General features: G+C 38.3%; 1 protein-coding gene across 5 annotated transcripts in view; it reads right to left on the bottom strand.

Annotated features, from left to right (window-relative positions):
* Nucleotides 1–13,822, bottom strand: part of dyrk1aa (dual-specificity tyrosine-(Y)-phosphorylation regulated kinase 1A, a) — a 55,617-nt gene that overhangs the window by 15,957 nt on the left and 25,838 nt on the right. For all 5 annotated transcript variants that reach the window (XM_042333947.1, XM_042333945.1, XM_007909480.2 and 2 more), the window contains exons 3-4: nt 2,067–2,266; nt 68–187 (exon numbers count right to left, since the gene is read on the bottom strand). In XM_042333947.1, coding sequence (XP_042189881.1) covers nt 68–187; nt 2,067–2,266 — 320 coding nt within the window. The remainder of the gene's footprint in view (nt 1–67; nt 188–2,066; nt 2,267–13,822) is intronic.

Here is a 13,822-nt window from a genome sequence, read left to right as displayed (position 1 = left end):
TGTAGAAAACTTATTAAACACTGATGTTCAAAACCGATCCATTACAAAAGGTAGAATTAAATTTTACCTCATTAATATGTTTGTAGGTTTTGATCAAATCTACAGAAAGTTTTCTTAGTGGAGCAGAAATAGGATCACGGAAGGTTTGGGGCATTCGCCTTTGCAACATGACAACATCAGGCATCACCTGAAATAAAGAGGCAATGTTTAAAAAATAAGATAAATGAAAGTATCGTGACTATAATGCAAAATATACTGAAATGCAAAGGGTAGTGCACACAATAACAAGACCATATCAAGAAGGTTAAGGTTCATCTTCTATAACCAACAAATGGAATGCCACTATTTCAATCCATTGGTCATCTGTCCTAAAAAAATAAAGAACCATGGTTTGTACCAACAAGTAAAATGGAGAATCCCACACCCCACCCGGTCATCAGATGATTGTATAAACCTCAATGCAACACACTGCTTAAGAACCCAAACATTCGCACATAACATGAAAGTTACAGAGCAAATTGAGGTTCACAAAAACTGGCTCAGATTTCTAGAAACATAAACTGATGTGAAAACAGTGTACATTCCCCATACAATATACTGTATTGTACCCATACTAACCCTAACTCCTCATACACTTTGAAGCACATTGCAGGAAAGGTGCAAATATTAGAGAATTCCTCCACATCCCTGAAAACAATCTGAGTGGGAGCTACATTAATTTGATTGAGGTTGAAATCACCTCTAACTTAGGGGACGCTTCCGTCACCAGGAAAGATCTGCCAAACAAGACATCTTCACCAAATGGAACGGATGTTTCGGATCTAGATTAAGAAACTACGGCCCTCAGAGGATCTTGTGATCTATTTATTTTTATAAAAAGAAAATCTGCTGCTGGAACATAAGCTGGCATAAGCCTGAGGATAACGGCTCTCTCCCACTCCACCCCTTTCCAAGCAGATGCAATAGGATTCTTGGGACAACTAATGCCTGTAATTTATTGATCAGCCTGTATGAAAACAACACCGTTTAAAATGGCTATTATATCAAAAGATCAAGCTCTCGTGCCCAGGGCCTTACTGCTGTGTCCGAAATTAGGCATCTCAGAGATGGATTGGATGCGAACATTTCATTTAAAGGAATTCATGTTTTAATGTTATATTTTAATGTATATTTTAATTATAAAAATAAATAGTTGGGACAAAGGTGAAAAATTTAAGACTTGTGTCTTGACAAACTGCAATGGCAAGAAGGATACTGGTGCTCCAACCTGTGGCACCAATGGTTGTCTATCTGTTGATCTTAATTCACTTTAGCTTTATTGCAACCGTCAAATTCAAAGAAATCCATGTCAATAGTGTCTACACTAGGTATTAGCTTTGCAATATGCAATAAATCTGAAATGTTCACAGTCTGATGTAGTTTACTATGCTTCCAAACAGTAAATTAATTTTGAAACAGATTTTAAAGATCAGAAATTGAAGGAGAAACACTTAAACTTAGATACAAATAAGAAAGTAAATAAGAAAGCTTACCACTCTTGAAATATTTGTGAAACAACTTGTAATTATATAGCGCCTTTCACATACTGTGTCTGAGCACTTCACAATGACTGGGCTGAATGCTGAGCAAGCGGGGAGAGGGGTGGAACTGACCTTAGACAAGATGAAAACGTCATCTTTCTATGCATTTAAAAGTGACTGAGGGGGCACAACGAGGAGGTAGAGTGAGGATGTTCCAGAGGTTAGGACTGTGGTAGCTGACATTTGTTTCATAGAATTGTCTAATATCTCTACTGCATCAATGAACCCAATAGAGTTTGAAAGTACGAGTACAGTGTAACTGAAAGGAAGTCAATAGAATTGCCTTATTTTACTCTTATTATTGACCTTGATGTTTTGTGTACCATCCTTTTCTAAAAGACTGAAAGAATGGCCTCAATATTAAGTCGCCCTCATTACCAAGGCGTTTCCAAGTTCTGGTTCATGAGAAACCCATCCATTCTGAAATCAGCATAACAATACAGAAGTACATCAGCTGTATATGCAGCTCTCACACTTGGTCACTACCTGATTAGTTATGGCTGGCTGAAGCTGGTCAGTGTAGGAAAGTGCGGGCACCTGCTGGTCATTTATAGTCTGTTGGTGACGATCACTATATTGCTGGTGGGAATGAGGCACCTGCGTAGCCATTTGAAGGCCAGCAGCGTGAAATGAAAATGAGGGTGCAAGCCGAACAGTTGAAGGTTTGCATGCTGAGGTCTCTCCGCCTAAGAAAGAGGAAAAAATGGATCAATAAAGGTGGAGATGCTTCATTACTTGACAGAAAATTTTACATGAAAAGCAAACAAATTCACATTAGTTTAATATACTTAAGACTTCTCTTCAAAATAAAAAAAAACTATAAATACTGTACATTATGTTTTTTCAAATTACTTTAGATAAACTATATTTTTTCAGATTACTTGAAAAGTAACATTTTGACAAAGATCATATGAATTTCGGGAACATTCTGTCCTCGAGTCAAGAGACAAGATTTATGAGCATTGCGCTGCAAAGCTACTGCACAACTGAATGAAAAGCCTAGAATGAAAATTCATTCAGCTGCTCTTGTGATAATGTTTTGCAAAATTGGAACTGAAGTTTCTGTTGGCAACGTGTTCCCGTTTGTTAACTGATTAATTTTAAACAGATCTGAGAAGGAAGCTGTCTGTTTAAAATTAGATTGAGAAATGTAGTGCTCATCGTGTAGTCAGCACTACAGAAGATTTACACACATCTATCTAGCTGTAGGTTCTAATCTGAAACTCAGTCTGGAGGAATGCCAGGAACTGGTTCCATAGAAAAGAACAAACTAATTTTCTATCCAAACTGAAAATGGAATATTTCACCTGTACCTTTTTTGAATGCCATTGGTTAAATCTGCACTTTCTACAAGTATTCTAGTTAACACGAAAATCATTCTGAAGCTCTCATGCAATTAAAAATCTGGCAACAACTGCAATGGTGCTTCTCTCAATGTCCAATGCAATTTAATAAAAATATTGTTTAATAAACATACTCCTTTAGTGCACAGGTGGATATTGGATTCCAAGAAATGTGCATAGGACTCCTGCCCTATTCAAGTGTAAATTGCAGACCAAGTAACTCTTAATGTTAGCGAGCCAGGCAAGGAAAACCAAAAGGCTTGCCTTCCAAGTCCGATAGCTCATATAGGAGACGCAGACAGTGTTTTCCTTCCTCCACTTCTATTGGCCATTGTGGGAGAGTTGATTGGAAGATATTAGGTTTTGGATCATCTTAAAACAAGTCTTCCTGCACTGCAAGAGGCAGGTAGCATTTCAGCACCAGTTTCCAGAGATTATTAAAATTTAGGCAAGATGTGGTCTCAATTTCTGAATACCAATGGNAAAAAAAACACACCAACAAATCAGAAATCTGAATCAGCTGAAAGTAGTGCGATATCGTGTAATCATGCAGTTACATATGTCACTCACGTCATGGCAGGCGTATAAATGACTCAATCCCAGGCAGATTTACTGACAATACAAAGCATGAACATAGATACCCCCTCTCTCCTCACCTATCCTTCACCTGCTTTGTGTAAACTAGAATGCCTGTCTCGATTAAAACTTTGAATGATTAGAAACAACGTTGGCACTGAACATCACACCCATTTTATTCAGGTACAAAATAGCAAATCATTACCACATCACAACCGTAGCTTTTCATGTTGCAATATATTTTTCACAAGCTAAACTGTCAAATGTAGACTTTAAGAATACTGTCCTATATACATCCAACCATCTCCCCCACCACCCCATGATTCAAGGGATTCTTTGACAAATAGTATACCTTGAGAATAATCTGTAAGGAAGTGCATCATCCCTCCAGTCCATTGGATTAAATGCACAACTACTCCAATTACTACATAAGAATAATCTCATCGGCACAATTATAGCGGGTACTAAGGGCTGAACCTGTTAGGGTTAATTTCAATTCTCTTGGACAGTTGAACTTTTTTCTACATGTGCTGTGATATCCCACATCCTGGTAAGCAAAACTGAAGAGGTCTGGTATAAAGATTGCATGCAACTCATGTGCTTGATTGCGATTGAGATTCAGTAACCATTGAGCACAATGATTTTGACATCCAAAGACCATGTACAGAATAGTGGCAAGTTTTACCATCCAGGACGAGTAGATACAGTTTACAGAAAGATACAGCTCCACTCAATATACAGTATCTGCACATGTTACTGAACCCTATATCTGCACCCTTCAAACAGCATAATAATCAAGTTGATTGGTCTTTCCAAAGTTGTCTTGTAGCAACGCTATCACTACAGTTACATGAAGCCTGCAGTTGGAATTTCCCACAAATCAGAAATCCCAGCCTTTTATACACTGGACTGGTACGGTCACATGTATAGTCCCAAAACGGTCCTGCCATTTAAATAGAAGCAGACAGAAGGTCTTGCTGCAGTCAAGGCAAACTGGCAGCAAGGACAACCTTTTCAACTGCAGCTTGTGCTGACGTTAGTCTGAAGGGAAGAATTTAGTATTGATACTCAACCGACAATTCATCTGAAAAAAAGGTAATTATGGTAAACTAATGGAGTCACTTTCACACCCACACGCTGCAACCAGGTTCTATTCATTCACGAACTTCAAAAGTAGTTTTTGCTGGCCGTCCGGAGGACAGGGAAATATAGCAATCTGTTGCTGGGGCACAGAGGCACACTCTTGTACAGGATTCTATGATTCAAGGACACTTGTGTCCTTGCTCCCTGGCTCTTTTGAAAGCACATATGAAATGCAAAAGAAACCCAGTCTTCCACCAGTGGGCAGCAACAATCTGTGCGTGTGGCAAGACAAGCGACTGGAAGCGTCATGTCTATCAAACTAATTCATGCGGGTGATCCTGCAAGCGATGTCCTAAATAAAACTCAACTCTTCAGCAGCTGTTTCTTGTAGGAGTGTGACTGCTGCAGACCACACCCACAAGGGTGGTTATATTTGTATTATGATTAATACCTCATGATTTCAATGGCCATTAGGGATCCACCTGCTATTTCAAGGAAAATTGCAGTGTTTCTCTGGGTTTTCCCGGTTTATATTCCCTCCTCATCAACTTTCATACCAACAATTTCTAATTAATTGACTATTCATTGTCATTGCTCATGTGCCAGCTGGCACAAAGCAACAGCAAATGCCTACATACCATTCTGCCCAATTGGACAGTGGAAGTTGATCAACCAGATCGGGGGTACAGCCTAGACTTTTGAGGGTATGTGGGTATTTCAGTGATGTGTATAAAGAAAAAAAAACAGATGTATCCACAGCTATCATATTATGAAAAGAGTTCACAAACTTGAGAGCACCATGAGAGTTGCAAGATCTTGCTTGGCTGTTGAAATTAATTCAAAGTCCTTTTCAGGAAGGGTCTTAGTGCCTGTGCTTCAAGTTATGCTGACAATTTTAGGATCAGAACTGATGGGACGTGCTATCAATAACTTCAATAAGATGGTGGAGGGGGGGCATAAGTCACAAAGTTTTAGGTTCAAACCCCTTGCCAGGCATTTGAGCTGATGGTCTGTCTATGCTGACACTACGGTGTAGTAATGGGGGAGCATCACATGGTCAGAAATGTCCTTTTTGGATAAGACATTAAATAGAATACAACTTGCATTTATATAACACCTTTCATATCAATAGGATATCTTAAAAAACGCTACTGGTTGAGAACCCAAGCAGCGGTGGGAACCAAAGTGGGGAGGTGAACGAAAACCAGAAGTAGCGTCAAAGATGTACATTTTGAGACAGAACTTGAACAAAGTGAGGAAAGGGAGAGAGTCATAGGGACTCCAGAATAAAGTTCCAGAGAGTAAGGCAGAAAGACAAAACCTACTCACCAAAGGTCTCTACGTGAAAAATCAAATGATACTATTCTATCTTCGAAGGTCACCTTTTAACATTTTAACTTTCATGATGAGACATGTTGGATGATCTGTATTGGATAATGTGTTGCTCTAAAAATTGCACATGTTGAAAGATGCGCTATTGATCACTGGAAAGAAACAATATGTATAATTCTTGAATCCTAATGTCAACATCAACCAAGAGGCACAAAACCAGCTAATATTACTTTCAAACAGAAAAATGCATGTTCTCAGATCAGAAATCAATATCACTGACTATGTAGTAAAACAAGACTGAAAACTATATTTAAATAAAATTAAACTACCCCCAAAAAGTCAATAGAAAACAAACTCCTGGTAGATATCAGATTGATGTCTTGTATGAAGCAAGTGCTAGGACAAGTGCATAAAGCAAACAAGCCCTAAAAGCACCAAATCCTAGTGACATCCTCTTATTTGAATCAAAGAGGAATAATAATAATTCTTGTATTTGACATAGCGCTTTTCATGTCTTCTAGATGCCTCAAAGCACTTTCACAGAATATACTGCAAAGTGAATTGACTGTATATTTGTGGGCAAAACAACACATCTAAAAGGAAGGCATCTCCCAGCAATGCAGATCATCTCCCAGCAATGCAGTTCACCTCCAGCACTGCACTTGAATGTCAGCATTGACTGTACGAATTCTAAATCCTAAGATTATCAGTTGCACATATTTATTAATGGATTTGTAGTTACTATATTAAATCCCACTTCTAAAAAAATAATCAGCACATATTACAGTATAGGCACATAGCACGATATTAAAAGATATTATTTTTTGGAAAGCCGAGTATCAAAGAAAACTTGATACAATAAACTGGCTGGAAAATGTCTAATACATTTTGAGTTATGACATGTTTATTCCACAAATCTACATTGACTCAACTAGTGACTGGTACCTGGGACTGACTGTAAGCAGGTTTGCATACCTACAACGAATCTCATAATTGTCTTGTCTACCTTTTGAAGCCAGTTTGGTTTCACTGAAAAATTCCAAAAAGGAGCACACCAAAGGACACCAATCTACAAACATGACACGAGTATAAAAAGTCATTACACTTTACAGTATATCATGTGGAGCGCTTCGAAATGTCTCAGTGAAGTAATAAGGCACTATATCAAATGGAAAGATTATTATTAAATATAAGCATCAATCCTTGACAATGTAAACCCACAAAAATAACCCTTGCATTTGATGTACCGCTCATGTCACTGAGATGTCTCAAAGTGCTTCTAAAATGCCTCTAAAGTGTTGTGACTGTATTTTGTGGGCCAAATTTGTGCACAGCAGTGTCCCATAAACAGCCATGAAGTGACTGAACAATTTTATTTGGGGGATTGTTGGCCAGGCCACCGGAGAATCTCCCCATCTCTTTTTGAAAACTCCCATGGAATCTTTAGCCAACTAAACAGGCAGACAGGGCAGGGCCTTGGTTTAAAAACCTTGTCCAAGCCTGCGCCTCTGACAATGCAACACATGCCCCATCCACGTATTAAAAGTGTCACTCCATGCTAATGAACGGCTTAATGCTCATATTAAAAGGAAAGACAGATTTACAGACAATGTATAGCACAGAAACAGACCACTCGACCCAACCAGTCAGTGCCGGTGTTCATACACCTCACGGGTCTCCACCCATTCCTTATTCCCTTCCATACCCCTCTCCCTCGTGTTAAAGTCTGGCTTCCTCTTGTCTGCACCTATACTATCTGATTCAACTACTGCTTCAGGCAGCAAGTTTCACAATCTCACCGCTCTCTGGGTGAAGTAGTTCCCGCTAAATTTCTCTTAATTTCCCTAGTCATTATCTAATAATAACTAATGTCTTCTGTTTAGGGGCTCCCCAACCAACAGAAACACTATTTACCCTCACCCTATCAAACTCTTGTATAATCTAAAATCTCTTGTATAACCTCTCTATTAGGTTCCTTCTTAAACATCTCTTCTCTAGCAAAAAAAGTCCTAACCTACTCAGTCTATCCTGACAGCAGTAGCTTGGATGCCAAATGCAGCAGTATGAAGAAAAATCTCTTGAAATCCATACAAAAATTGAATTTATCCATCCAGCACATAAACAGCAAACATGCACGCAAACAGTTTGCAATTGGGAGTCTGAATCTGTTGTTGAATTTAAGCTTTACCCGCTATTGATATACAGTAGCATGAAATGAATGCCAAAGTGCCAATATGCACTGCACATGCATCAGAGTACAATCTTATCAATAACACTAGTGATCAACTGTGGTCATCACAGTGCGCACCTCTATGTTACACATGGTGACTTTTGTCTGGATCAATCGGTAATTTCTGAGAGAGAAATGAAATTCGACACCACATTTTTATTAACATGAAAATTTAGAGACCCAAATGCCTGAGAACCTAAGTTCACCAGATATTGGTTAGATGTTTTTCTAATCCCCTTCCCCAAAATTTGTTTCTGAAGAGCCCGTATTGGTCATGGATCCTTGCCAATTATAATCTGAAACGGGTGCAAACAGGTACACAGTACTCGTCGTTTGAATTGTTTTGTGTATATGACGAAGGGCCTAGCTTCCACTCACCACTGCTCCTGTGCCATGACAGATTAAGAGAAATCAAAAAGTGTCTGTCCGATCCACATTTTAAAATATTCCTGGGCCATTATTTAATGTCAGCATGTTAGTGGCCTCTTTAACAAGAACATGCATAAGGATAGCTGTCATCTTAACATACAATGAACACATTTAATAATAATCTTTGAATAAAAAAGGCACCTTATTACATCATTGAGATGTCTCAAAGCACTTCACGGAATATACTGACTGTATATATTTTATGGGTGAAACCCGGCAGGCAATTGCTTAATAATTAATAACTCATCTGATAATAATTTAATAACTTTGTAATTAATAACTAATTTGCAACACCTGCATTACATCACTGGCTTTAGGACTCGGGGTGGTATTGACCAGTTAATGCAAAACATAAATTTCAGTCAGTTCAGTTGGAACCAGGTGAACTCACAACATGCTTTCTCTTTGGTTTCAAACATGCTTTCTCTTTTATTCAACAGTTTGTATTTTTGATTTGAAAAACGGATACACACGCACACATCCTATTACAGAAAGAATTTTGTAATCATGGAGAGGTACAGCAGAAATTCAGTGGGATAAAACCACAAATGAGAGGTTACAATTACGTGGCAAGACATTGAACTCTCTTTGCTGGAACAGAGACGGTTAAGAGGAGCTAAAAGAGGTTTTCAAAGTTCTTGAGATTTTGATTGGGTAAATCATCGAACGCTACAGAATAGAAACAGGTCATTCAACTGATTGAATCTTCACTGGTGCTCCCCCCCCACACAAGTCAACTTATTCCCACTCTCTTGCTCATTCCCATATTTTTTTTCAGGCATTTATCTCAATTCCCTTTTGAACAATTTATAGGGTTTGCTTCCACAAAGCTTTGTGGCAGATAATTCCACTTTCTGGTCACCCTTTACACAAATAAATACTTTCCAACTCCTTTTTGAACTATTTCTGTGATCATACTAAAAACTGGGCTCTCTCATTACTGACTCACGCATCTCTTGCCATTTACTCTATCACAGCGCATATTCTTGAAGACCTCCATTTGGTCACCACTTAACCTTTGCAAAAAAAAAGTCCTAATGGAAACTCCCTCATTCGAGTAACACCCCACACTTAGTTTTCATATCCTTCCAAGAATGGGATGCACACACTATGCTAACAAAACTGCACATAATATGTTATCTTCCTTGTAATTGTACCCTATGGCCTTAGATACAGAAAAACAAGGATTCTGCTTGCAATAGAAAGAGATAGGCAGAAGAGACAATTTTTTTCATTGGTATGTCACAAGAGGGCATTAATTCACCAAAAGAAAATGAATAAGTGAGAAGAATGATTATACACAGAGGATTGCCAGAATATCAAAAACCTGCCTATTGATGGTGAAACTCCGAGACCAAAGTAGCATTTTAAGGAAACTGGGATGAGTTCTTGAAAAGTAAAATAAGAAATAAGAATCAAATAAGAGCAGACAGCTCCAACACATTAGTTGAATGACCTCCTGCAATGTAAAATATTCTACGATGACAAAAAATTTGCAACCCAAGCCGGACTTCTTGTAGCTGGATGGGAATTATATTTAAGTGACTGTTGATGTGTAGACAGTAATTAAGCACTTCAAGATTTGCTGGTTGCTTTTTTTTTAAAAAAAAGGACAGGCAAATACAATGGGAAAGTCCTCCTGATGTGAAAGGCGCTATACTAATGCAATTTGTTGTTGTTGTTGGGGTCGATAACCATTATTCCCACAGAATCTCATCAGGGTCTTTGTCAACTCCATACCACTGTTCCAATAGTTTTGAGCAGATGGGCAATAATCTTCTGTATGTCTATGGCCGCTCTCATGTAGTTGAGTGGTCAAGTGCAGCATTATTCAATTCCATTGAAAAAAAACTCAGAACAGAAATCACTGTGTAACACCACATTTCGAATGAACGAATAGAAAAAAAAGTTTTCATTGTAAAGAATTGAAGCTTCATATGAATATTGATCAGATCCAAAAGGATTCAATTTAGTTCATTTTGCAAGATTGTTAACTTAACAAGTGATATGTGATACTTGGATGAGTCACCTTGGCCGTTGTCTGGAAACATCAAAACTACTTTGAGACTACAGACCAGTCCACTAGCGAGATGGCATTTTCTTAAGCCAAAATGCTCATAACATGCATCTGTCTCTGAAAGAGAGACAGGAGCGCACAGAGGTTTTCATTAGATTCCATTTGTTTTATGCCATAGAAGTATTCAAGGGTGTTAATATCCGTATGACACGTTTCAAGCTTCATTAGCTTTTTCTCTGACTAAGAAATGAACCACATTTACCACAGTGTCATTATCGTAACACCCCTCCTTTACCCTGCCACGCTACCTGTGCAGCAATCATAAAATATCATGTTTATTGGTTACCAGAGTAAAGATGGCAAATAAGACAAAGCAAGGATCAGGAGGAAAACCAGATTCTACACGAACTATGGAAGAATAAACAAGAAGAAGGAAATATGAACAGGAAAAAAATAACCACCATTAGAATCTCACCTTGCGAGCACCTCAGTAATCAGGGCAACCCGTTTTTCCAGTCTACTTTTGCCTCATTCAAAGCTGGTGGTGCCCAAAATGTAAAATTCGCTAAGACGCCAAACTTACAAATAAGGCTAAATTAGGCTGGTACACACTGATATTTCTTAAAAAGAATTTCCACTGCAATAAGTGGACACCGAATAGTATTAAAATACCTGGCAATGAACTATCTGAAACGCCTTTAATCCAGATCCCGTATGCGCAGAAGAACTTCATTTCCCGCGATTCAGCGTGACTTTAACGTTTGCTGGTAGGTGCGTATGCGGTGATGGGCAAGACGCTATAATTCGTGGGAATTGAAATCTTAACCAGTCACTGCATGCGCACTTACTGGCTGCATTAAATCGCGCGTGTGCAGAGTACATTTTTTCTATTTTGACGACACACGGTTTGCCAACTTGGACTTCGTGTAAGTCACTAAATGTTATGGTCCCAACTGATACGACTTATGAGTTTTACTGGATGTAGTTGTTATCAGAGAATAAATACAGTTATGGTGAGAGAATAATAGTTATGATTAAAGGCTTAACAAAATGAAGTCTGAAAGGACGTAATAAAAGTGCTCAAAATTATGAAAATTATGATTTAAGAGGATAAACAGGCAAGCCCTCGAGGCTGTTCAATCAATAACAAGGAGCACCAACTCAAACTTAAGTAGAGGTTAACTTTTCTGAATAACCCGAGCAATCAGAACATGGAACCTTCACTGCAAGTTATTGTCGGGATAATTATGCGTTAGTGTGAGGAAGAGGGCAAACTGTAGCAAATAGGCCCGGCAGAGAGCTAACATGGCACAGACATGATGGGCCAAAAGGCCTTTAATTGAGCTGAACGGTCTGATTCTATGATTATCAAATTGTGCAATTTGTGTGTCCAACTATGAAAAGTTCCCAGAATCAATGTCTGAGCAATGGTATTCCTGCCGTAATCCCAGGTCTCTGAACTTTCAGTCACTTAAGGATTCCCCATGGTTTAATATTGTACCATTTGAAATCATATTTCAGAAACATAAACATTGTATCTGAATAACTAATTGAAAGCTTTTTAATGGCGTCATTTAGGAATGGATTTCCCGGTTTGGCTTTTTCATTCAATTCTTTAAAAAAAGTCAAAAATTCAAAACAATAAAAATGGTGGTGAGGGGGTGGGGAGAGAGAAAGAGGCCGACTTTAAAAAGGATTTTAAGGGTGGTTTGATTCCAGACAAAACTCTGCAACTTTTTAAAAAGAAAAAATGTCTGCTACCATGCCTTAATATTTTGCTCCCTCTGTTGTACATTTTCTCTCCGAGATACAAGATGGGGAGCTATCAAATTTTACACTTCAGGACATTAATGCCACAGATACAACCGCATAAACGGCAGGTTACAATTCCCTCCTCATGCAAGCGCTCTGGGACGCTACCCTGCGTGAAGGGCACTATATAAATGCAAGTTGTTGGTATATCTGATGTTGTAGAGAAAATCATTTGAAATTAACAGTAAATTTGGCGAAGCCAGTAATGTTCCAGGATTATTTTAAACATTAAAATTGACAGCATTTTTCCTAAATATTCTGATTGAAACACTGCTGTTGGGTGTATTGTTTTGGGGCAGCATGAAAATATGTGGCGATTAGGTCAGTCAGGAATATTAGAATAAAATGGCCAATACTTCCTGAACTTCAATGAAAAACATTTTACTTTACAGGCAAAGCAACAGTATAAAAATACACATCTCGCTGCCTGCATAACTCAAAATCCAATCTCTGTACAATTTTCGTCACTACAATTTGTATTCCAACACTTTCTATTTTGCTCATTTTCACATCTATTGCTGCTCATCTTCAGGCTTTGATCTTCGTCAAATGGCAATTTCTCCTTTTTTCTCTCTTGCCTGTCTTTCAGTCTGCCCCATCTTTTCTTCTGGCGTCTATCATTTTGCTTCTTTTCTGTACCTTCATGAAGATACAGTAGGCGGCATTCGGCAAAGGGAAAAGAAAAGTAACCAGCTGGCTTTAATGAACTCTGCCAATTCCAATTCGTTACTGCAGATTGGAACCCAGCAGGTTAGATTCATGAGCCAGGACAGAAAAGGAGCATTTGAGAGCCAAATAAAGGGACCATGCCCTGAGGGATGGAGAACTGAGGCATAAGTAGGGCTACTATTTAACTTGTTAAATGAAGTACATAAGATAGATACAAAAACATCTGAATACTAATTCTTATAGCGCACGTTATGACCACAGTGTGCTTAGGAACTGGAAAAAAAATTATAATTTCTGGCTCGAACTGCAGTAAATATGCAAAGAATGGAGAAGCAACAACTGTATACACTTGATTATGTTACCTATTATATGTGCCAAAGAGAAGCAAAACTTTTTGTACATCTTCATTAACAGCAATAATTTATGTCCTCGTCTTCCACACAAACATTTTCATTTTGCGAGAATTATGAAGTTTTCAGAATCGCTATTATTTGAGCAGTCAAAAGTGTCCACAAGCAGATTGACCCCCAGTACTCAAATACTTGCCCTTTAGTCCACTGGAATACAAAAAAAAACTCAATTCAAACCCAGTTATGAATATCCGATAAACAACTTTTCCTTTTGAAAGGTTCTGAGTAATTCTAATTCATGGGAATAGTTATCTTCAAAATAGCAGCTAGAAACTTTTCCTGGGTTGAAACATTTTCAGATGGACTGTGTCACGGGTCTAAACGAAGGAAAATCAACTCTG

The sequence above is a fragment of the Callorhinchus milii genome, unplaced genomic scaffold, assembly GCF_018977255.1.
Source record: "Callorhinchus milii isolate IMCB2004 unplaced genomic scaffold, IMCB_Cmil_1.0 Scaffold4, whole genome shotgun sequence".
Lineage (NCBI taxonomy): Eukaryota > Metazoa > Chordata > Chondrichthyes > Chimaeriformes > Callorhinchidae > Callorhinchus > Callorhinchus milii.
The sequence above is the reverse complement of the archived record's forward strand: the minus strand, read 5'-3'. Positions and strand labels throughout refer to the sequence as shown.